The sequence below is a fragment of the Vipera berus genome (genome assembly GCF_964194415.1).
Source record: "Vipera berus genome assembly, chromosome: 7".
Lineage (NCBI taxonomy): Eukaryota > Metazoa > Chordata > Lepidosauria > Squamata > Viperidae > Vipera > Vipera berus.
The window spans coordinates 77,538,487-77,563,475 of NC_138209.1; the positions used below are offsets into that span (position 1 = coordinate 77,538,487).

Sequence of the window (24,989 nt, forward strand, 5' to 3'; positions counted from 1 at the left end):
TTCTTCACTCGCAACAAGAGGCTCTTTAGTTCCTCTTCACTTTCTGCCATTAGAGTGGTATCATCTGCGTATTCTTCCGGCAATCTTAATTCCAACTTTTGATTCATCTAGCCCTGCCTTTCTCATGATGTGCTCTGCATATAAGTTAAATAGGCAAGGCGACAGTATACAGCCTTGCCGGACTCCTTTCCCAATTTTGAACCAATCAGTGGTTCCGTGTCCAGTTCTCACTGTTGCTTCTTGGCCTGCATATAGGTTTCTCAAGAGACAAATAAGATGGTCTGGTATGCCCATCTCTTTAAGGACTTGCCACAGTTTGTTATGATCCACACAATCAAAGGCTTTAGCATAGTCAATGAAGCAGAAGTAGATGTTTTTCTGGAACTCTCTAGCTTTCTCCATGATCCAGCGTATGTTAGCAATTTGATCTCTAGTTCCTCTGCCTCTTCGAAATCCTGCCTGTACTTCTGGTAGTTCTCGATCCACATACTGCTGGAGTCTAGCTTGTAGAATTTTAAACATAACTTTACTAGCATGAGAAATGAGTGCAATGGTGCGATAGTTTGAACATTCTTTGGCACTGCCTTTCTTTGGAATTGGAATGTAAACTGATCTTTTCCAATCCTGTGGCCACTGTTGAGTTTTCCAAATTTGCTGGCAAATTGAGTGTAGCACTTTTACTGCATCGTCTTTTAAGATTTTGAATAGCTCAGCTGGAATACTGTCACCTCCACTAGCTTTGTTGTTGCTCAGCTTTTCTAAGGCCCACTTCACTTCACATTCTAGGATGTCTGGCTCGAGGTCAGTGACCACCTCATTGTGATTATCAGGGACGTTAAGCTCATTCTTGTATAGTTCTTCTGTGTAATTTTGCCATCTCTTCTTAATCTCTTCTGCCTCTGTTAGGTCCCTGCCATTTTGGTCCTTTATCATGCCCATTTTTGCATTGAACGTTCCCTTCATCTCTCCAATTTTCTTGAAAAGATCTCTGGTCCTCCCTATTCTATTGTTTTCTTCTATTTCTTTGCACTGTTCATTTAAGAAGTCATTCTTATCTCTTCTAGCTATTCTCTGGAATTCTGCATTCAATTGGGCGTATCTTTCTTTTTCTCCCTTGCCTTTTGCTTCCGTCCTTTCCTCAGCTATTTGCAAAGCTTCCTCAGACAGCCATTTTGCTTTCTTGCATTTCTTTTTCTTTGGGATGGTTTTGGTTGCTACCTCTTGTACAATGTTGCGAACCTCTGTCCATAGTTCTTCAGGCACCCTGTCTATCAGATCTAATTCCTTAAATCTATTTGTCACCTCTACTGTATATTCAACAGGGATATGATTTAATTCATACCTGACTGGCCTAGTGCTTTTCCCTACTTTCTTCAGTTTAAGCTTAAACTTTGCAACAAGAAGCTCATGGTCTGAGCCACAGTCAGCTCCTGGTCTTGTTTTTACTGACTGTATAGAGCTTCTCCATCTTTGGCTGCAGAGTACATAGTCAATCTGATTTCTGTGTTGACCGTCTGGTGATGTCCATGTGTAGAGCCGTCTCTTGGGTTGTTGGAAAAGGGTGTTTGCTATGACCATCGTATTCTCTTGACAAAATTCTATCAGCCTGTGCCCTGCTTCATTTTGTACTCCAAGGCCAAACTTGCCTGTTATTCCGGTTATCTTTTGGCTTTCTACTTTAGCATTCCAATCCCCCATGATGATAAGGACATCATTTTTTGGTGTTAGTTCTATAAGGTGCTGTAGGGCTTCATAGAACCGGTCAATTTCATCCTCTTCAGCACTGGTGGTTGGGGCATAGACTTGGACTACTGTGATATTGAATGGTTTGCCTTGGATTCGAACTGAGATCATTCTGTCATTTTGAGGGTTGTATCCCAGTATTGCTTTTCCTACTTTTTTATTGACTATGAAGGCTACTCCATTTCTTCTGAGGGATTCTTGCCCGCAGTAGTATACCTGATGGTCATCTGAATTAAATTCACCCATTCCTGTCCATTTTAGTTCGCTGATACCTAAGATGTCAATGTTTAGTCTTGTCATCTCTTGTTTGACCACGTCCAGCTTTCCTTGATTCATGGATCTTACATTCCAGGTTCCTATGGAGAAAAAATCTTTACAGCATCGGACTTTCCTTTCACCACCAGACACATCCACAGCTGAGCGTCCTTTTGGCTTTGGCCCAGTCGCTTCATTCTTTCTGGCGCTACTAGTACTAGCCCTCTGCTCTTCCCCAGTAGCATATTGGACGCCTTCCGACCTGAGGGGCTCATCTTCCAGCGTCATATCGTTTTGCCTTTTGGTACTGTCCATAGGGTTTTCATGGCAAAGATACTGGAGTGGGTTGCCATTTCCTTCTCCAGTGGATCACGTTTTGTCAGAACTCTCTGCTATGACCTGTCCGTCTTGGGTGGCCCTGCACGGCATAGCTCATAGCTTCATTGAATTACGCAAGCCCCTTCGCCACGACAAGGCAGTAATCCATGAAGGGGCACATTTAGTTAGAATGTTTAAAATATCAGACCAAAGGCAACATTTTGAAACTTTCTCTATTGATGGAGACTCAAAACAAACCTCTTGCTTTCTTAATTTTCAAGCTAGAAGCATCATAGTCGTGGATAAACAAAACTATTACAGCAGCTATCACGCAACCTACAGAAAAACTGACAAAAGTGGATCATTGCAAGCATTTCTGTAGCCTGCTTTAGAAGCAATACTTAAAAACATTTCTAAAGCACAAACAGCAAAGAACTGAATCCAGAAATGAAGAAATAGGGCATGTATTCAGTTTAACAATGCATGTGAATCTACAGGAAAAAAAATCCTCTGTTAGCTTGAGGCCTCTTTCTACGCAGGCTCAGTTATGCCACAAACAAAAAAGCAGCACAATCGTGTCTTTGTCGGCTCAAAAGCTCAACAATATAACAATGCATCTGTTATTCACATGCATGACGCACATTTTTGTATTTGGCTGTTTGCTGGCCAGGCTCAATATACAAAAGCATAATTTGCTGGAAAACCTCAACAACCATAACAACGGGAATTTCTGTGAGTTTCTGTCCTGCACTGCGCCCATTTTTGGTAACTGGCACTCTGTCCATAAAAGCACAACAGGAATTATCTATGGGTGGTCATGGACAGTGCACATTTTTGTATTGGCCCACAAAAGAAAACAGGAGATACACAACGCACAACATTCTATTACAATCCATGAACTTAATTTTCATGTAGAAGGATTTAATGGCAATAAACCTAATCGGCCACGTACAAAATGGTCTAGATTCTGAGAAATGTAGTTAATGCCGTATTTCTCTATTCCTTTTAACTGGTTCCACTCAATACTAACGGAGGTAAAATCTTTGCCTGCTGTTCTGAACCAGCCTGCTACCGGCCTTGCAATAAGGCAAACCCCTGTTCAAACAGTAGAGACTGGAGAGCGTCTAAGGCTGGAAAGCGTCTGCCAAGATTTATTACTCAAACAACAGAACAAGAAACAAAAACACTGGAACTTGAATCCTCAAACGGAAGGGTTGCTTTCAGCAACCAGCCCTTCCCCAAACACTCCTTTTATTTAGAGATCAGGGCGTGGCCTCCCTGTGCCTCCTCCCGAGGAGTCCCACAGCCTTTCTCTGTTTGGTCCTGCTCGACTGCCTCCTGCGTCGGGCGTCCTTGAACAGGGCCAGCTGTGGGTCATCATCCTCCGCACTATCGGGCTCACGCAGCTGAGAAGAGGGCCCCGGCTGGGGGCTCTGCGAAGCCTCCAAGCCATCATCAGCCGGTTCGTCTTCCACACACTCCTCCTCCCCCTCATCTGAGTCATCCGAGACATCTGAGCCGGCTGCCGGACCCACAGGCTGGCCCTGAGTCACAACACCTGCTTTGCCTGAAATGGTATAAGGTTTCCTGCCTGAGCAGGGGGTTGGACTAGATGACCTCCAAGGTCCCTTCCAACTTATTATTATTATTATTTTAGCCAGGGAATGCAATATAAAAAGGATTTATATATATATATTACTTGCAGAAGATTGGAGGACTATTTTGTGTTAGAAGTGTTTGGCACATCTTGATTTCCCATTCGGTAGAAATAGCAGAACCTGAAACTTAATATTGTACTTTAGTAGATTAAGCACGGACAGCAGATAAAGCTGAAAAAGCTAAACGGAAACGCTTTTTTCCAGTGCTATAACTAATGATACAAGAGGCCCTGTTTATTCATATGTACTACCTCTGTCTTTTTCACTCTTAAAAAAACAAAAAAACAAATCCCCAATGAAGGATGAAAACGGTGGTGAGTCTTAATTGTGTGATCTGTATTACATCAGGATGTGACTTCAATTTTGGACTCATTTGCAATGATTGAAACTCCTTCAACTTATATTTAACAGGACTGTAAAAACATTAGTACAAAATAGCAATTTGGATGTTATTTTTTTTTAGATTAGATAAACTTTATTGTCATTTTTTTTCCTGTGGGCACACATTAAAAAAATGAAATTTAGTTGCTTGCCCTCAAAGTGTACACATACATAACACACATTTAAAACATGCTATATACAACGTATGTATAGGCATACACCCTTACATATAAGTAACATAAATATTAATCACCATCCATCTTGCATGCATAACGGAAGGAGGAAGCTTCAGAGTACAATGCAGAGAGAAACGTAACATGCCTAATGGCAGAATTAAAATTATGTTCTTATTAATTATGTTCTTCTTGTTCTCATTAAAAAGGCTTAAAGTTGCATTTAATCAATGTGCAATCTGTTTCTGTATTAATGTTTCCCAAGTGGTTATTTTGTGACCGATTCAATGTAACTAATTTTGGCTATCTTCTTTTTTTTTTTTTTAAGGACCGTCCCACTGGGGCCTGACCAGATTCTTCTGCGTGGTGCTCAGCTCAGAAATACACAGTGGGTTCATGGAATAGTTGTTTATACAGGACATGATACAAAACTCATGCAGGTTTGTCTCCTAACTGAGAATAAACTTACATACAAGCGTCTTTGGACATTCTGCTCTGTACTTATGGCATAATAGACCGGACCAAAAGTTGCCTCACTGGATAATAAAGTAGAAGCATGAATATGCAGGTAGTTCTCAACTTACAGCAGTTCATTTAATGACGGTTACAGTGGCACTAAAAAAAGGTACGACCATTTTTCACACTTAACGACCGTGGCAGCCTCCCTGTGATCACATGATCAAAATTCAGCCTGGCAACTGGCTCCTATTTGTGACAGGAGTGCAGTGTCCCAGGGTCACATGGTTCCCCTTTTGCGACCTCCTTACAAGTGCAGCGAATAGAGAAGCTGGATTCCCTTAAATTGACAACTGTGTCACTCACTTAACAATTGCAGTGATCCCCTTAGCAACGGTGGCAAGAAAGGTTGTGAAATGGGGCAACATTCATTTAGCTGTCTCAGCAACAAAAACTTGCGATCATAAGTCAGTTGTGGTCATAAGTTGAGAACTGCCTGTACAAAAGAACACTTAACACCATGGGCTTGCTCTACAGATTAAAAATAAACCAGTCCATCATTATTGTTGGGTAAATATTTTTTTATTTTTTTTATTTTAATCCCATTTATATCCCGCCCTTCTCCGAAGACTCAGGGCGGCTTACAATCTAAGAAGCACAAATCAATGTGCTTAGCAATAGCCTTCATTCTATGTATATGCCTGCTTATTAGGGCTTTCGCCCGCCCCCCCAAGCGGCATTATTACAAAGTCAGCTTATTGCCCCCAACAATCTGGGTCCTCATTTTACCTACCTCGGAAGGATGGAAGGCTGAGTCAACCTTGAGCCTGGTGGGACTCGAACCTGCACTAATTGCAGGCAGCTGGTGTTACTTAAGGAGGCATTAGCCCACTGCTCCACCAAGGCTCCTTATATGTTGGTATCGTTTGACACATATCCAGGTTACTATATCCTTGGGTGTCTCAGTGCCCTAGATAAACATATGACTCATAAATTAATAAAAGCATGCGTTTATTTTACTGTCAGGTTAAATCAACAGTAATTTATTTATAGGACAACAGAATCCCATGATACGTTAAAGGCAATCAAGCTTCTTATCACATACATTTCAATCACTTGTAAATCTTTAAAGTGCCACAACACTACAAAATCGAATGGCATTTATTTCAACAGCAGCTCCTGATTGTTTTCTTACTGATACCTCCAACGGAATGTATCGCCCAAGTTAAAACTCTAACGTGTTTTTCAAGCCTTTCTAGAATAAGCTATCTCGGTAATTGGCGTGAATATTTAGGATTATTCATCAAGGCTTGAAAATAACCTTAGAAATTAAAGGAAAACCAAAATAGCATAGGCATGTCAGCATTTACGAGTGGACCCTCCCTCTCTTTCATCCACAGAACTCAACCAGCCCACCTCTTAAACTGTCTAACGTGGAAAGGATTACGAATATACAAATTCTCTTTCTGTTCTGCATTCTTATTGCCATGTCCCTGATCTGTTCCATTGGTGCCGCTATATGGAATCAAAAACATGAAGGGAGAGACTGGTACATCAACCTAACCTGTAAGCCCTTAAAACAAGTGTATTTTCTCTGCCAGAATGATACCTGTCTTACTTTACGTCTGCAAAGTAAAATAAATGCATGACACGCTGAGCTTGTCGATCAGGTGGTCGGCAGTTTGGCGGGTCGAATCCCGAGTGCCACGTAGCAGAGTGAGCACCTGTTACTCGTCCCAGCTTCTGCCAACCTAGCAGTTCGAAAGCACGTAAAAATGCAAGTAGAAAAATAGGGACCGCTCCAGTGGGAAGGTAACAGCGTTCCGTGTGCCTTTGGCGTCTAGTCATGCCGGCCACATGACCACAGAGACGTCCTCGGACAAGCGCTACCTCTTCGGCTTTGAAATGGAGATGAGCACCGGCCCCTAGAGTCGGAAACGACTAGCACGCGTGTGCGGGGGAACCTTGACCTTTTTTTACAACAGTATTATGGTTAATATTGACGAAAGGTTTTAAATGATATATTTTTTAATATACTTGGGTAACTTCAACAATCGTGTGTATACACTTGCATAACCGTATACAAATTTGCTGGAAGACATATTTGTCCAGGTTCAGATTAGAAGTTGTGTGAAACCTTGTACGATAATTGTATTTCATGCATTATTTCAGTGAGGCTAAGTGACTTAAACAGCATCAGGACAATAGCACATGTTATGGTGGGTTTATATGCCTTTTTGTCTGCACTGTGATCTTAGCAGAGATCAGGGGTGTCAAACTCAATTTCATTGAGGGCCGCATCAGCATTGCAGTTGCCCTGTGGGGGGGGGCGGGTGGGTATGGCCGGGGGGGGGCCTACTGGGTGGGCGTGGCTAGGGTACGTATGGCCTACTGGGTGGGCGCGGCCAGCTCTACATCGTTGGCATCAAGGGTGCCTATGGGGGCCTGGGCAGGAGTGGGACAGATCTGAGGGTCTCTGGCAGAAGGAGGGTCTCTGGGCCAGGGCCAAGGCAGTGGGGGCCGTTCCCTCCCTGTTACCAGGATGGCTTTGCGGGCCACATAAAACCACTTCGCGGGCCGCATCCCCCCCCCCCGCCTTGTGTTTGACATGTCTGGCATTGATCCAGTTTAGCTGCTACTTTCCAATTTGTTGTTGTTGTCAGAATCCATTTATATCATATTCATAAATGTATGTTTAAAACGTTCCTGGATCCTGCCATCTCCCGAGGAGGAGGGAACGAATGTGTATTGAGCCTGTATTAGGCATTTCAAAGGAAAAGAGAAGCCTTTTGAACTGGGGGAACAAAAGGGGGGGTTAGGGTAGGAGCATCTGGCTTGTGTCACGGAAGAGAGCAATAAACTTAAAAGGTCCTAAGTTCCTTTTTCCCACGAGAGGGATGATACGAGGTAAATGATGGGGGGCTGACCAAATGGGGTTAAAGGGGGTTTGAACCGGGAACTCTTTATAAGGGTTTAGTTTGTAGAACAATATTAAGTCCTGTCTTGTATTCCTACAACCAAGCATGTCATAGTAAAGATTTCTTTTGGACTAAGATTTGGCTCCAAGAGTTTTTGTCTTCCTAAGACGTGGTTTGGGGTGGGTCCTGACATTTGTTGTTTTTTGACACCTCTATTCAGATTTCTTTCCAAGGCAAATAATCAGATTCAAAAGCAGGTTTCATAGGAACCAAGACATTAGGAGAGCTTTCTGCATTTTTTTTAAAAAAAAATAATAATTAAATAAATTTCTAGAATTATTGTACTTAATGTTATAAATCATTGCATGATTTCTCTTTGTTCTCCCTTTTTTAACAGATGGTGGAGCTAATAATTTTGGACTCAATTTCCTGACATTTATCATTCTCTTCAATAATCTAATTCCAATCAGCCTGTTGGTTACACTGGAAGTTGTTAAATTTATTCAAGCCTATTTTATAAATTGGGTAAATATAAAAATTATTGTGCCATTTGCAGACCTTTTAATAATTCAAGAACAGAATATACGTGACTTGATAAGGATTCGATAATACAAGCTATTTTTAAAAATAATGCAGATTAAATTGAAGCATAAAATATCACAAAATACATGATGGCAGGCTTTAAATTGCATAGATTAAAGAAATCCCTTACAACTAAACTTTTTAAGATACAAGCTTGGAAAGAGATGTTTATGCCTAATGCAAACTACAAAGATAGATAATGAATAGTCTAATGCACAGTCTCGGTGGAAGTCTTAACTCCTAGCCCTATATCTGGCTTTCTATCAGAATATCCTCAATATTCACACATTGAATAAAATTTTGACAAATGTTTAGTTATACCAAGTTCTTGCTTACGTTTTGCTCAAAACAGACTGCAGCGGAGCGTGTGCACAAATTAATACCCTTTTCAGCTTTTTTATTATTATTATTTTATTAGGATATTGACATGCATTATGAACTTACAGACACTGCTGCCATGGCACGTACATCCAATCTTAATGAAGAACTTGGCCAGGTATGTTTTTTTTTGGCGGGGTGTGTGGATTTCTGTTGTTTTATTAATAGGTAATTTTTTAGTTTAAATTCACACGGCCATCTCCTTTAACTGCTGTTTAATCTGATAAATGAATAAGTTGGTAGAATATAAATTCTCCCTGTCCTATGTTGGAATGGATTGTGTTTACATTTATCCCCCAAATGTGCCTGTGTAGATGCTGGCTCAGGAATTCTGGGAGTTGAAGTCCACAGATCATAAAGGGGTCATAGTTGTCCACCTCTGGCCTAGGGAATTATTCTCCGGAACGTGCCAGGGTCTAATGAGACTCATTCATATCAATGCCTTAATTCATCCACTGTTCTGAACAGCAGAGCATTTATAAAGAGTCCTACAGATCTGGCAAGGAAAAAAAAATGAGCCTAGGGTGCCATTTTTTAGCAATGTCTCATCGCAGGAACCATTATTGACAAGATACAGTATCATAAATATTCTAACTCAGAAAGCAACACTTAACAATTAGTTTTCACCTCTGTATTTTTTTAAAAACTTCAGTAAAATATTATTAAAAGAAACGAAAAAGAGTACCCAGAGATACATCAGCTTTAGGGACACTTCCCAAAAAGAAGATGGCATTTACTTAACAGCTGCCACTAGGTTTAATCTTATCCATGTAGAGAGAACATAAATCTCCAAATGATCGCTCTGGAGATCACAATATTCCTAACTTGTGGAGCTGGAAGTGGTGCCAAATTCTCAACTGACAGTTTAACAGTTCTGTTGTCTAAAACAGAGGTTCCCCAAGCTTTTGGGCACCAGGGACCGGTTCTGTGGGGAGAGGTTTTTTCACGGACTGGAGGGAGCGTGCTTTTGTGTGCTGCCTGCATCCCGCTGATGGGGGTTTGCTTGTTTGTGTGGACCGATTATTTTTTTATCCCATTTATATCCCGCCCTTCTCCGAAGACTCAGGGCGGCTTACAATCTAAGAAGCACAACTCAATGTGCTTAGCAATAGCCTTCATTCTATGTATATGCCTGCTTATTAGGGCTTTCGGGGGGGGGCCCCGAAGCGGCATTATTACAAAGTCAGCTTATTGCCCCCAACAATCTGGGTCCCCATTTTACCTACCTCGGAAGGAGGGAAGGCTGAGTCAACCTTGAGCCTGGTGGGACTTGAACCTGCACTAATGGCAGGCAGCTGGTGTTACTTAAGGAGGCATTAGCCCACTGCTCCACCAAGGCTCTGTCATGCCGCGACCCGGTACTGGCCCACGAACCGGGGGTTGGGGACCCCTGATCTAAAATCTACCCAATACTGGAAAGCTTTTTCTTTTGTGTGTGTGTGTGTGTGTGTGTGTGTGTGTGTGTGTGTGTATATACAGTATATATATATATATATATATATATATATATATATATATATATATATATATATATATATATATATATATATATATATATATATATATATATATATATTGCTAGCATTTTCGGTACGTTGAACACTTTTGAAGAAATCCCATTATGTTACTACCACAGTGCTGTCATATTAACCTACACTTGATGAAACCTGTTAATGAACATTTGCCTTTTTTTTTAAAGGTCAAATACATCTTTTCAGACAAAACGGGCACCTTGACGTGCAACGTTATGCAGTTTAAGAAGTGCACCATAGCAGGAATATCTTACGGGTGAGTTCTTTCCTGACGTCATTGCTTGGCACCCCTTTTTTTAAAATAAAATAAAATAAAATTATAGAGTTGGACATTTGCAACGTCCTTAAAATACTTTGGAGATGTCTTCAGGATCTTTTTTAAGTTAAAAAACAAAAAAACCTGTCAAAGAGAATCCCTGTGTTTTTACACTTCAGTCAGCTTCATCTTTTTACCCCTTGGAGTTTGAATGATCAAACTGGACATTTTACACGGATGTTTTGGTTTTTTTTAACTTTAACTTTAGCAACCTCTCTGGCGCTCTTTCCCTGGGGGCCTGTGGATTTTCAGATTGTTAATTACCAAAAGTAAAGCTACTGAGGACTAAAATGCTAAAATTCTTCGGGATGTGGAAGTTCAAAGGCAGTGCAAATCATTTGCTCCACCGAATTCCATCTATAAGAACGCGTGCGCATTTGGGTTTTTCAAAACCTGCGATAGCGGTTGGAACGTAAAATTTTAGGGCTACAGACTGTGAAACATGTGGTCCTTCTCAGGGCTCCTTACAACCCTTACAACGGCCTGGCTGTGCCTTGTCCTCATGTTTAAAACGTCCTCCATCCCCACCTCCCCTTCCTTTGCTGGCTGGGGGGATTCTGGGAGTTGAAGTCCACAAGCCTTAAAAGTGGCCAAGATTGGAGAAGACTGGTCCAGAACTATTGGAGCCGAATGCTTGAGTTATTTAAGGTAGACCATGCACTCCAGGTCCCTAATAAAGTAGGACTCCAAATAACACGGATCGCTTTTTAAAACCTGTGGTTGCAATTACATGAATTGTGTCACTAGATCACTTGTGATCCTTTTGCCTTAATTTGCTCTCGGATGAGCTGTCCAAACGTCAAGCCTTAACTATTTTTCAATGTTGTTCTGCCTCCTTTGCATTTCATACAGCCATTCTCCTGAATCGGATGATTTTGGCTGTACCTCGGAGGAGTGGTAAGGACTAATTTTTTTTTGCTGCTGCTGTTTCTTTTCTACTCACAATAATATATAAACATATATATTTATTAACATAAAATATTACTAACGTAGAAAGTAATCTTGAAACAGTATCTTCGGATAAACATTTCACCTGTTGAGAAGTGGGATTTAAGCCATCAGATGCAAAAATAATTTATTGCTCATCCATTTTCTTTAGACTAAGCTCTACTGAACGTTACTTCGCTCAACTATAAATAACCTGGTTTTTAAAATGTTCTTATTAGAGTACTACGGTACAGTCTTACAGCATTATCGAAAATATCCATATACGTTGGTCAAAACTCAATCTCTAGGAAAACATTATTTGTTATCAGAGGTTGGCTTTTGATTTTTAATCCGTGGGTGATAGGTCTGGTTTTGATGTGATTTATATGGGTAAATTAACTATTGTTTCATTCATTTCATTCAGTATATTTATCGTCATTTTGTGCTGAACCTAATTAAATACGTTTTACTACATAGTTAATTGAACTATATGTGGATGAAGGATAATTACAATGTAAGAGGCCTCCTTAAGTACTAATTACAATCTTTTGTAACCATCACTTCAGAAAAGATGTAAGCAGAATCTACATGATTTATGCTCAGTAAAGCTGCGTTGTGTCTTTATCACAAATACATGTAATGGTTTCACTTCTTTCACTTTTAGGCAGACTTCACAAGCAAGGGAAGAAAAATCATTTAGCGACTCATCCTTACTGGAAAACCTGCAAAATAAACATGTACGATGCAGAAATACGGTGATGCAAAACAAATCATAACTTCAAAACTAACATAAAGTAGGGGGAGGAAGAGGTACTATGTACGTTCACCGTCTTGAGTTACTTACAAAGTAATAAAGGCAGACCTCGGAGGTCTTCTAACCCAGAGGTCCCCAACCTGCGGGCCGTACTCACCCCCACTCATGCTAGCGCCACTGCAGCGGCGCAAACGGCAGTGTGTGGCAAAAACCGGTGCGTCGCACGTGCTCACTGCCCCATTTGTGTGCACCCGTGCACGTAAAATGCTTCCTCCTCCATTTCCCTCCGGTCCACCAATCAAGAAAGGTTGGAGACCCCTGTTCTAGTCCAACCCCCTACTCAAGCAGGAAACCCTAGACCATTCCAGACAAATGGCTGTCCAATCTTCTTAAAAAACCTCCAGTCTTGGAGCACCCACAATTTCTGGAGGCAGGTTGTTCCACTGGCTAATTGTCCTCACTGTCAGGAAGTTTCTCCTTAGTTCTAGGTTGCTTCTCTTCTTGGTGAGTTTCCATCCGTTGCTTCTTGTCCTGCCTTCAGGTGCTTTGGAGAATAGCTTGACCCCACCCCCTCTTCTTTGTGGCAGCCTCTCAAAAATTGGAAGGCTGCTATCATGTCACCGCTGGTCCTTCTCTTCATTAAACCAGAGATGCCCAATTCCAGCAACCGTTCATCATATAGAGCCTTGGTGGAGGAGTGGGCTAATGCCTCCTTAAGTAACACCAGCTGCCTGCAATTAGTGCAGGTTCGAGTCCCGCCAGGCTCAAGGTTGACTCAGCCTTCCATCCTTCTGAGGTAGGTAAAATGAGGACCCAGATTGTTGGGGGCAATAAGCTGACTTTGTAATAATGCCGCTTGTGGTGTGTGTGAAAGCCCTAATAAGCAGGCATATACATAGAATGAAGGCTACTGCTAAGCTTGTAAGCCGCCCTGAGTCTTCGGAGAAGGGCGGGATATAAACGGAATTAAAATAAAAAAATAAAATAAAAAATGAGGACCCAGATTGTTGGGGGCAATTAAGCTGACTTTGTAATAATGCCGCTTGGGGGTGTGTGTGAAAGCCCTAATAAGCAGGCATATACATAGAATGAAGGCTACTGCTAAGCTTGTAAGCCGCCCTGAGTCTTCGGAGAAGGGCGGGATATAAACGGAATTAAAATTAAAAAAAATAAAAAAGAAAAAAATAATTTAGCCTCCACACCCTTTATCATCTTTGTTGCTCTCCTCGGCACTCTTTCTAGAGCCTCAACATTTATTTTTATTTTTTGGTATCGTGGTGACCAAAACTGTGAAATAATTTCTGATTATCAGAAGAGTTAACAATATTTATTTCCTCTTTAAGGGCTTAACACAGTGCCATTTTGATTTGCATAAAAATAGGTCTGTAATTGCACCGGTCACCATTCTGACTCATAACTTTTTTTTTTTATACTACTACCCCTTTTTTTTCGGTTAAGCATATGCAAAGAAAAAGAAAATGCATAGCTTTTCTTTGTCGCTTTCATTTCCCCTGCCAGTTTGTTTTCTGCTAGGTCAGGGGTAGGCAAGCTCGGCTCTTTTATGACATGGACTTCAACTCCCAGAATTCCTGAGTCTGACTCAGGAATTCTGGGAGTTGAAGTCCATGAGTCATAAAAGAGCCGAGCTTGCCTACCCATGTGCTGGGTGAATGAATGTGTTTTTTTTTAAAAAAAAGAAAATGTTTTTATTTGTGTAGCTGTTTTTGCACCCGTTTGTCTGTATGTACAGTTTTTTAATTCTAGAATAAAGAACAATTCCTTCTACTGTGTTCTGGTTTTCAGCCAACTGCACCGATAATTTGTGAGTTTTTGACAATGATGGCAGTTTGTCATACAGCTGTCCCAGAAAGAGAGGATGATAGAATAGTGTATCAAGCATCGTCACCAGGTAAGGTTTATACAGCAGCTCTTATCCTTTTCAACTACGTAAAGTTGAATTGTGTTAACGTTCAGTTAACGTACTTAAAGATATATTCGCACCGAACAGATGGATCCGAAAGAGATTCAGTCGCAGTTTTGTTCCATGCAATCTTAATCTTGCGAACTCCCAAGCTTCCTCTTTCCCTTATGTATTCAAGATGGACAGGGATTAATATTTATATGTTATTTATATGTAAAGGTGTAGGTTTATACATATGTTGTATACAGCATGTTTAAATGTGTGTTGTATATGTGGACACTTTTGTGAGCAAGCAACAAAATTTCATTTTTAATGTGTGCCAATGTGCCCACAGTAAAAGATGACAATAAAGGTTATCCTATCTATCTATCTATCTATCTATCTATCTATCTATCTATCTATCTATCATCTATCTATCTATCTCTGTATCTGCCTATCTGTCTGTCTGTCTGTCTATAATATATACATTCCTCTCTTATCCCCTCTTCTGTCTGTCTATCTATCTATCTCTGTATCAGCATCTGTCTGTCTGTCTATCTATCTATCTATCTCTGTCTATAATATATACATTTCTCTCTTATCCCCTATCTATCTATCTATCTATCTATCTGCATCTACATCTATCTATCTATCTATGTCTATAATATATACATTCCTCTCTTATCCCCTATCTATCTATCATCTACCTACCTACCTACCTATCTATCTATCTATCTATCTATCTATCTATCTATCTATCTATCTATCTACATCTACATCTACATCTACATCTACATCTATCTAAAAACGTATCTATTTGAGCAATCTGACCTGGTCTGATTGGTTAGGGTTGGGGTTTTAATACGTCTTAATTATTGTTTTAACCTTGGGCATTTATTTAATCGCTTTTAACTTTTGTATCCTGTTTTGTATTTATTGCCCTGTGCACCGCCCTGAGTCCTTCGGGAGAAGGGCGGTATAAAAATAAAATAAAATAAAATAAATAAATCTATCTATCTATCTATCTATCTATCTATCTATCTATCTACCTACCTACCTACCTACCTACCTACCTATGTCTATAATGTATACATTCCTCTCTTATCCCCTCTTCTATCTATCTATCTATCTATCTATCTATCTATCTATCTATCTATCTATCTATCTATCTATCTCTGTATCTGCATCTATCTATCTATCTATCTCTGTATCTGCATCTGTCTATCTATCTATCTATCTATCTATCTATCTATCTATCTCTGTATCTGCATCTGTCTATCTATCTATCTCTGTATCTGCATCTGTCTATCTATCTATCTCTGTATCTGCATCTGTCTATCTATCTATCTATCTTATCTATCTATCTTTGGAGTTCATCGTAAAAAGGATGCATTATTTCTAACTGTAGGCTGAACATTATCATCAGAAGTCAATATCTTTTGTTTCTTCACCTCCCTTTCTTTATACCTTTTTTGTTTTCCTTTTCTCTACTGTTGTCCCCTACTATTGGCTTTTGTATTTCCACATTTTATGTTATAAATGAATGAAACTAATTTTAAAAAAAGAGAAGGATTATGGATTGCTTGGGCTTTTAAAGGACGTTTTGGCTTACCACGCACCCAGGTCATGCCTCTAATAGGCTTTGCAGGATTTCCTCCTGCAACGCCATGTGAACAGAATGAATTAGTACCGGTTTAGTTCAACAGTGTGCTAGGATAACAATTTTTAACAAAAGGCTATAAAGGAAAAGGCTGGATCTTTTTTTAGCTATACATTTTAACTGCACAAACATAAAAGTATACAGGGGCATTGCGATGCTTCCAAACAGTTCTCGTACTGCTTATCAAAACCAGTAAATTCACTGATATTTTTGAAAAGGAAAAAAAAATGGAAGAAGTGATAACAATTAGCAAGAAAACTGAAGCAGAAGTTCACGATCCTCTTTGATTCTCCCATCAAATTATATAAACCAGAAAAGGCTATTATATAGATAGAAGGCTTGTTTCGAAGCATTCTTAAATTATGAAATGTGCTTCTTTTTACTTTTGGAAAATGTGGCGGAAATCACATAGGGATGAAATGAAATTATCTGTGAATAAAATGAAGATTAAAAAAAATCTAATTTCTGGTGGTCAAAACAAGTAAAAATATTGATTGTTTTTAGTTTTTTGTTCTTATCAATTTGTCAGTGAAATAATAATAGTGGACGGTTTATTACAGATGAAGGAGCATTAGTCAGAGCAGCTAAGCAACTACATTTTGTTTTTACTGGAAGAACACCAGACTCTGTCATTATAGAATCGGTAAGTAGATTAAATTAGCAAAACTGTAAAAGGTGTTATTTTCTCGGTAAAAAAAAATAATTCAGAAATTAGAAACCCCTTTGAAATTTTAAATAATAACGTGTTGCTTTTTTCCTCCCCCAGATGGGTCAAGAAGAAAGATATGAATTGCTAAATGTGTTAGAATTTACAAGGTAATTAATTGCATAGGTCTTTTCATTGCCTTTTATTTTTACATCTTTTTGTTTTTTCTCAGTCCCTTAAAAAAGTTCACAGTTTTTCAATTCTTCCAGTTCTAGAAAAAGAATGTCCGTGATTGTGCGCACGCCGTCGGGGAAATTAAGACTCTACTGCAAAGGAGCTGTGAGTTGTCGCCCCGCTATCTATCTATCTATCTATCTATCTATCTATCTATCTATCTATCTATCTCACTATCTATCTATCTATCTATCTATCTATCTATCTATCTATCTATCTATCTATCTATCTATCATCTATTTCCAAGTGTAAATTTCTGAAACTTGACCGTCAAAAGATATTTCCTTGGGGAAGATTGTAAGGACCACTTCTTTAGTCCTACCACTTCCTTCCATTCTTTTACATTTTTTCCAGAGCAATAAACACAGAAAAGTAGAATCCACATTTTGTAATGGCACAACTCTGCCCATAGGGTGAAGGGTTGGAGGTCTTCCTAGAAGCCATGGGGATCTACACCCACTAGTACTTTCTCTGCGATCACCTATACTCCAAAGGGCACCTCACTTTGCTATGCTGTCTTCTAACCCCAGTGTGTACATAAAAACCCATAATAGCCTTGTCTCCTGGCCCCTTATAGACCAGGGGTCTCCTACCCCTGGTCCGTGGACCGGTACCGAGCCGCGGCATGCCAGCAACCAGTCCGCACAAACTAGCAAAGCCCCATCTGCAGGATGCAGGCATCACACAAAACCAGGCCCCCTCCGGTCCGTGGAAAAAAACTCTCTCCACGGAACCGGTCCCTGGTGCTCTAAATCAAGGGTCCCCAACCCCTGGTCTGTGGACCGGTACCAAGCCACGGCATGCCAGGAACTGGTCCGCACAAACTAGCAAAGCCCCATCTGCAGGATGCAGGCAGCACACAAAAACACGCCCCCTCCGGTCCACGGAAAAAAACTCCATGGAACCGGTCCCTGGTGCCCAAAAGGTTGGAGAGGTCTGCTCTAAATTAAGGGTCCCCAACCCCTAGTCCATGGACCGGTACCGGGCCCCGGCAAGCCAGCAACCGGTCCGCACAAACTAGCAAAGCCCCATCCACGGGATGCAGGCAGCACACAAAACCAGGCCCCCTCTGGTCCGCGGAAAAAAAACTCTCCACGGAACCGGTCCCTGGTGTCCAAAAGGTTAGGGACCTCTGCCTTAAATGGACTCACAATAGATCGTGTGGCAGTCTAATAATTGTCATTTGGACCCCAGACTTGAAGAGATCCAGTTTCTCAAGTTGTCTTCAACAAATCTGTGCAATTCGTCTCCTAGGGCTCAGTGTAGGTCTCACATTTCCCCAAATTATCTTTTCTACTCCCATTGCTCTGCCAGTTTCCGCGTCCTATTATTACGTTAATGTCCCGGTTTGTTTGTTTGTTTTCCCCAGCCTCTATTCTTAAAAGGTAAAAGGTAAAGGTTCCCCCGCGCATGCGTGCTAGTCGTTTCCAACTCTAGGGGCCAGTGCTCATCTCCGTTTCAAAGCCGAAGAGCCAGCGCTTGTCCGAGGACGTCTCCGTGGTCATGTGGCCGGCATGACTAGACGCCAAAGGCGCACGGAACGCTGTTACCTTCCCACCGTAGTGGTCCCTATTTTTCTACTTGCATTTTTACGTCCTTTCAAACTGCTAGGTTAGCAGAAGCTGGGACAAGTAGAACCATCTTAATTAGGATTTCCGTTTTGTCTTTCGGCACCTGCGTGCTTCCTCTTTGTTCTCACCCTCTCCCCTGGCGTCTTGTCTCGTGGCACGTTGCTAAAAGAGACACGTTGCTTGTTTTTAAGCCGAGGAAGGTGTGTGGTTGTGGGTTGGATTTTGTTTTTTTTTGTTTGTTTGTTTGTTTTTCAGTTTTAAAGGGGGTCAGTGCCTTCTTACTGATGGAGAGAGGGGAGCAATTGTTCAAAGTCTGGTTTTTACCCTGCCTGCCTTGTTTGTTTGTTTAACACAGGGTGTCCAACCTTGGCAATTTTTAAGACTTGTGGACTTCAACTCCCAGAATTCCTGGTTTAACACATCCTTAGATCCCAGTTCAGGGCTGAGGAATTCCCCCATTGTTGAGGAGAAGATCCTTAAACCATCAGAAAATTCCAGCTTTTTTCTTTTTTTTTCTTTTGGATAAGCTGGATAAGATCCTTGTGTGCCTAACTGCATCTTCTCCACGTACAGACCCCTGCATTTGAAACACAACCGCCTTGTGTGTGTGTTTTTGTACACAAATCTAGCAATGTGGGGAAACGTAGTGAGAAAAAGCACTGGCCATCATCCCTGGTGTTTTTATTATTATCATTATTATTTTGCAGCACACAAATCTAACAATGGGGAAACGGGGAAGAAGGTGTGAGCAGAAGCGCTGGCTATCATCCCTGGAAATTTATTTTTTTATTATTATTTATTTATTTTGCTTTCTTGCATAAAACAAAATCAAATTTTACTTGAAAGAGATGAAATTTTAAAAAAAACCTAAAAACCTTGTTTACTTTTAAATATCGACGCACAAATACTCAAAGTTAAGAAATATATATATATTCCAGAGGTGTGCAACTCCAGGGACAGCAACAACTGGTAAATTGGTGTGTTGTTTTGTTTTGTTTTTTTTTTAAAAAAAAAAAACTACACACAACTTAAAACTAATGGGAAATGGAATGTAATACTCCACACAGGCCACCAGATGGTGCTGCTCCATTACGTGATGCTCCTTTGAATACCAGCATTCAACTCTGATTTTATAGAGCTGAAAGAAAAATGCTTATTTTAAGCATAAAGCTTCAATTCACAGTCCAAAATACAGTCATTCAGACTTCTGCATTGTGCCCTGATTAATACAGAACCAAAAAGATGGGGGACAATTTTGTAATATTTATTTATTTGATGTAAATTTTACTTACTGCTGGGTTCAGGCGAACAACTCTTAAAAATAATCGCGATTTAACTAACGCACACACGTTTGTACATTCAGTTCATAGTTCACAATCCAGTAAAAATTGTAAAGGGTTAACATACAGTATGGTTTTCAATCAATCTCTGCATTAATATAAAAATAAACAGGAGTTGTTGTTGTTTTGCTACATAGTGGTGATTTTTTTAAAAAAAAATAATAAACCTGTTTCCTTATGCTGAATTTCTTACGGAAAATGGGAGGTGGGTTTTTAATTAAATAATAATTAACTGCAATACTATACCTTAAATAGAGTTTTGGCTATCGAGTTTGTTTTGCTTTTACTTTTTTTTTTTCAACGCTCAACAAAATAGACTTTTGTTCAACACGTTTATTATCACTACAGGACACAGTAATTTATGATCGTCTGGCTGAGAATTCAAGATACAAAGAAATTACCTTGAAACATTTAGAGCTATTTGCTACTGAAGGTGAGTACGGTGTTTCTGCTTAATTGTAAGAGCGCACTGTAATAAAAATTGAGTAATAATAATAATAATAACGTAAATGAATGATGATTGACAATTACTTTAAAACGTGACTTCCTTTTTTTTCAGCTAGTACAGTGCAGATTACAGGTTTTATTTCTTTTTCTTTTTTTTTTGAGCCCCCAATAAACACTGCCTGTAGGTTGATTAACTCTCATTTGTCAACAAGCAATTGAAAAGCATGGGGGAGACTGCAACTTGGTGGAGCAGTGGGCTAATGCCTCCTTAAGTAACCCCAGCTGCCTGCAATTAGTGCAGGTTCGCATCCCACCAGGCTCAAGGTTGACTCAGCCTTCCATCCTTCCAAGGTAGGTAAAATGAGGACCCAGATTGTTGGGGGCAATTAAGCTGACTTTGTAATAATGCCGCTTGGGGTGTGTGTGAAAGCCCTAATAAGCAGGCATATACATAGAATGAAGGCTATTGCTAAGCACATTGATTTGTGCTTCTTAGATTGTAAGTCTAAGCCACCCTGAGTCTTCGGAGAAGGGCGGGATATAAATGGAATTAAAATTAAAATAAATAAATAAATAAATAAACTGTCATAAATACGAGTCAGTTTGCCAAGGGCAGGCGTGTCAAACTCACATTTCATTGAGGGCTGCATCAGCATTGCGGTTGCCCTCAAGGGGCCGGGTGGGTATGGCCTGGGTGGGCGTGGCCTACTGGGTGGGCATGGCTAGAGTGCGTACAGCCTACTGGGTGGGCGTGACCAGCTCTACATCGTTTGCATCAAGGGTGCCTATGGGGGCCTGGGCAGGAATGGGACAGATCTGAGGGTCTCTGGCAGAAGGAGGGTCTCTGGGCCAGGGCCAAGGCAGTAGGGGCCGTTCCCTCACTGTTTCCAGGATGGCTTCGCGGGCCACATGAAACCACTTCGCGGGCCGGATCCGGGCCCCCGGGCCTTGTGTTTGACATGTCTGGCCAAGGGTCTACATGTTGATGTTGATCACATGACCCTGGGGATGCTGCAAAGGCCGTGAAAACAGGACTTCCTGTATTGCAGCTCTTGTGGCTGGTTTAAAGACTCGGAAAATTCAGACAGAATTTCTATTTCAGGATCCTAAGTCTGATTGCAAACTTGGGGGTGGGGGGGGAGGAAAGAACTTTTTTTTTTCCTTTTGGTCTCCAATCTGCTCGAATCCAAAGTTCCAAACTCACAGAGAAGTAACAGTTGTGGGCCACGATGTGGCTCTATTTCTGCAGGTTTGAGAACCCTCTGTTTCGCCGTGGCCGAGATTACAGAAAGCGATTATCAGGAGTGGCTGGGTGTGTATCAGAGAGCGGCCACGTCCATTCAAAACAGGGCCCTGAAACTTGAAGAGAGCTACGAGCTCATCGAAAAAGTAAGCGGTCCGGGTTGCTTAAAACGTTCATGCAATGAATTTGATCGAGATTCGTGTTAATGGTCTGCAGATTTTATTATAAATCAACATGGTAGCTTAGAACCGGTTGGATAGCTTTTTTTTTTAAAAGGGGGGGTTACCCCATCTTTTCAGAGTTGTCAATCGAAAGGCCTCTAACAGCTTAAAAGCAGTTGACAAGAAGCTTCCGAATATGATTAATAAAAGGAAGTTTGAGGATTTAAATTGTCGTTTAAAAGGCACCAAGCATAGTTGCAAGCAAGATGCTCAAAATCCAGCAGGGAACACTGTCTTGCGTCATTGTCAAAAGGAGCAATGGTACGGGGCTTATTTCAGGATTTGTTTTTTTTCTTACAAGAATTTTTTTTCTTGCAAGACAAAGACTTTATTTAGAAGGGAAAACATGGAATAGCCACCTCATTAGTATACTAGGAATCTTCTGTTTGTAAGTGCCTTAGCGTAAGGTGTGTTTGCTGTAGTACCAGGTCCTAAATCTAAATTATATTTCTTTTTTATATATATATATAAAATTTTATTAATTATTTTTTCTTTTAAAATAGAATTCAATAGTAATCATTCAACAAAACGTGTTGTCTGAGTATCTTATTCACTAATACAAATTTAATTCCTAATCCCTACATTTTTTCTCTAACCACTGATAAAATAGGTCCCAAGTTTGAAAATGTTCTGTTACTTCTTTTTCTTTCAACCTTAAAGTAAGTCTGTCCATTTCTGCACAGTCTCATTTTTTTTGGGTTTTTTTTTAAATTATTTCTTCTTCTGGTGGTGTTTCTTCATTCTTCCAGTATTGTGCAAATATAATTCTTGCCGCTGTTATCACATGTAAAATCGAATATGTACTTTGCTTGTCACGTTTTTCTGTTAAAAAAAAATCAGGTTTATAGTCTGCGTGTTTCTCTTAACATTTTTTCCTAACCAAGTGTGATTTTTTGTCCAGTATCTCCTTGCTTTAACACATGTCTACCACATGTAATAATAAGTACCTGGTTTATGCTTAACATTTCCAAAATTTCTCTGATAGATTTTCAAACATTTTTTGCTAATCTTGTTGGTGGCAAGGGCCATCTGTAGAACATTTTGTATAGGTTTTCTTTATATTTATATTATCATTATATTTCTTACTTACTTTAAGAAAAGGAAGTTAATTCTCTCATGCCTTCTTTCCGAAGAATCTCCAGTTGCTTGGAGCGACAGCTATAGAAGATCGGCTACAGGATCAAGTGCCTGAAACCATTGAAACGCTAATGAAAGCAGATATCAAAATTTGGATTCTAACTGGAGACAAGCAAGAGACAGCTATTAACATTGGTAATATGTCAGTCGAGTTGGTAAACTTGAACGTATGCCTGTATTTAATGGAGAAAAAGATGCCTATTTCCTTTGGGAATTATTCAGGGTATCCTTATATTTTTCTGATAACTAGAGGAAAGGAAGAATTGACTATATGAAATCAATTTGGGGTTAGTGGAAAAAATTGGTTATGTCCTGATATTCACATAGCTCCAGGAATCACAGAATGGAACATAGCATAGCAACACGGCAACGGCTAATATCTAAAAGAAATATATCGATGTGATCATTATTTCTAGGAATATTGGGAGGGGGAAATCATATATGTAACTGTTATTTATCAAAATAATAAGAACTGTATTACCTGTAATACCATGATAGCAATGTGGCATATTTCTGTTTAATAACCCAAGGTCAAATGGATGTCACATAAAAGAATATTGATATTTCTAATGACGTGAGAAATTTTGCCAATCCTTGAGAATTACTATCCCTAATCCTGTGACCGACAAATGCCATCTGAATTCCATTTAACTCTAATCAATATAGAAAGGGATTGTGGTTAAACAACACACAAAACAGTGTGTTGAAAAGAGTTCTTTACACAATTTTATTTATTTATGGGCCCAGAACTAGTAAATTACTCTTGACTCTTATCTTATTGACTTCAGCTTCTGACTCAACTTTCCCTCTTAAAAGAGATTATAGTTTAGCACAGGGGTGTCAAACTGCTGGCCCGCCGGCTGGATGCGTCATCCAGAAGCCACGCCCACCCCATTGCCGGCAATGGCAAAACTCCCGATAACGTTGTGTGATGTCACGAGTTTGACATGTCTCCTTACCATGTTTTTTTTCCATGTAAAGATGGCGAATATTAGATGAATAAGTTCTATAAAAGCAATGTTATTTTGTGCGTACTTTGTTTACCTGAAGTCAAATACAGTATCAACGTTCTAGTATTCCCTTTAAATATATATTCCCTCAAGCGGCCTTGAACCTTTATATAGTAATTTAATCCTGGTTACTTTATCCAGGCCACATTTATTCTTGCATTTTAGCGTCTCAGTGTTAGGAGTCGCATTTATATCTTTACGTATGTGCAATTACAGCTTTTAAAAACCCTAACACAACAGCGTACTTTTTTTAAATTTTTTTTTCCTAATAGGACATTCGTGTAAACTCTTGAAAAAGAACATGGGGCTAATTGTCATAAATGAAGGCTCCCTTGATGTAAGTACAGCCTAACATTTGAATTATGGCCACATTGATTTGTGCTTAGATTGCAAGCCGCCCTGAGTCTTCGGAGAAGGGCGGGATATAAATAGGATTAAAAATAAATAAATAAGCTAGTTTAAAGAATAGATGCGGATTAATGGTTTATTTCAGCTACGGTTTGTTCTCCAAGCTCATTTCAAGATAGTTCCTGAACGTTTCGTTACCAGATTAGGTAACGTCATCCGCAGGACATGTTCTTGCCCTCTTCTCCATTAGCTCTTACAAAACGTCTTGTGTGCCTGTGTGGCCCTGCGATTGGTTGTTCGTTCGGAGGTATATTGGGATTCTGAGCAGCTGATTGGTTCTCCTGTTGACTGGCAGTTTGAAGGTCCGGTATCTCACACGGATCTGGATCGACGTGCTTGTTAATTGCTCCTTTGGTGGAATAAATTCACCCGTGTGGCGGGCGTTGGCGTGCCTTGCCCCTCCCCAATCGAATTGGTGTGGTTTATCATCAATGCGGTTTATGATCCTGGATTTTGGGTCGTGCCGTTTAACTGCTAGTTGACGTTCATGAACCCTTCTTTTCAATTGCCTTCCTGTTTGCCTCGCATGGAACCGGATTACAGTTGATTTTGAATGCGGTGTTGCTGTGGTCTCCCTTCTGTATTTTCTCCTTCTGCGTGTCAATGTGGGTTTGTGAGCCGTCATTATTCCTAGGGGCTGCAGTATTCTGGCAGCCATTTTTGATGCTCCTTTGGTGCACGGCAGGACCCAGACCAATTAATTAAATTAAATAGGAACCTGGTTATGCAAGCATGGGTTAAGGTTCGTATAAGAAGGATCACCACTCCTCTATTTGCCAGG

The 24,989-nt window shown here is 40.2% G+C and overlaps 1 protein-coding gene across 8 annotated transcripts in view; it reads left to right on the top strand.

Moving 5' to 3' along the window:
• Window positions 1-24,989, top strand: part of ATP8A1 (ATPase phospholipid transporting 8A1) — an 85,283-nt gene that overhangs the window by 27,448 nt on the left and 32,846 nt on the right. For all 8 annotated transcript variants that reach the window (XR_014027074.1, XR_014027075.1, XM_081332443.1 and 5 more), the window contains 15 exons: window positions 4,857-4,968; window positions 6,385-6,550; window positions 8,300-8,427; window positions 8,903-8,980; window positions 10,562-10,650; window positions 11,563-11,607; window positions 12,302-12,374; window positions 14,195-14,300; window positions 16,512-16,594; window positions 16,718-16,767; window positions 16,867-16,936; window positions 20,091-20,175; window positions 21,439-21,578; window positions 22,787-22,925; window positions 24,073-24,137. Coding sequence is in view for 6 of the 8 variants with exons in the window: in XM_081332443.1 (XP_081188569.1) it covers window positions 4,857-4,968; window positions 6,385-6,550; window positions 8,300-8,427; window positions 8,903-8,980; window positions 10,562-10,650; window positions 11,563-11,607; window positions 12,302-12,374; window positions 14,195-14,300; window positions 16,512-16,594; window positions 16,718-16,767; window positions 16,867-16,936; window positions 20,091-20,175; window positions 21,439-21,578; window positions 22,787-22,925; window positions 24,073-24,137 (1,429 nt within the window). In the remaining 2 variants the exon portion in view is untranslated. The remainder of the gene's footprint in view (window positions 1-4,856; window positions 4,969-6,384; window positions 6,551-8,299; window positions 8,428-8,902; window positions 8,981-10,561; window positions 10,651-11,562; window positions 11,608-12,301; window positions 12,375-14,194; window positions 14,301-16,511; window positions 16,595-16,717; window positions 16,768-16,866; window positions 16,937-20,090; window positions 20,176-21,438; window positions 21,579-22,786; window positions 22,926-24,072; window positions 24,138-24,989) is intronic.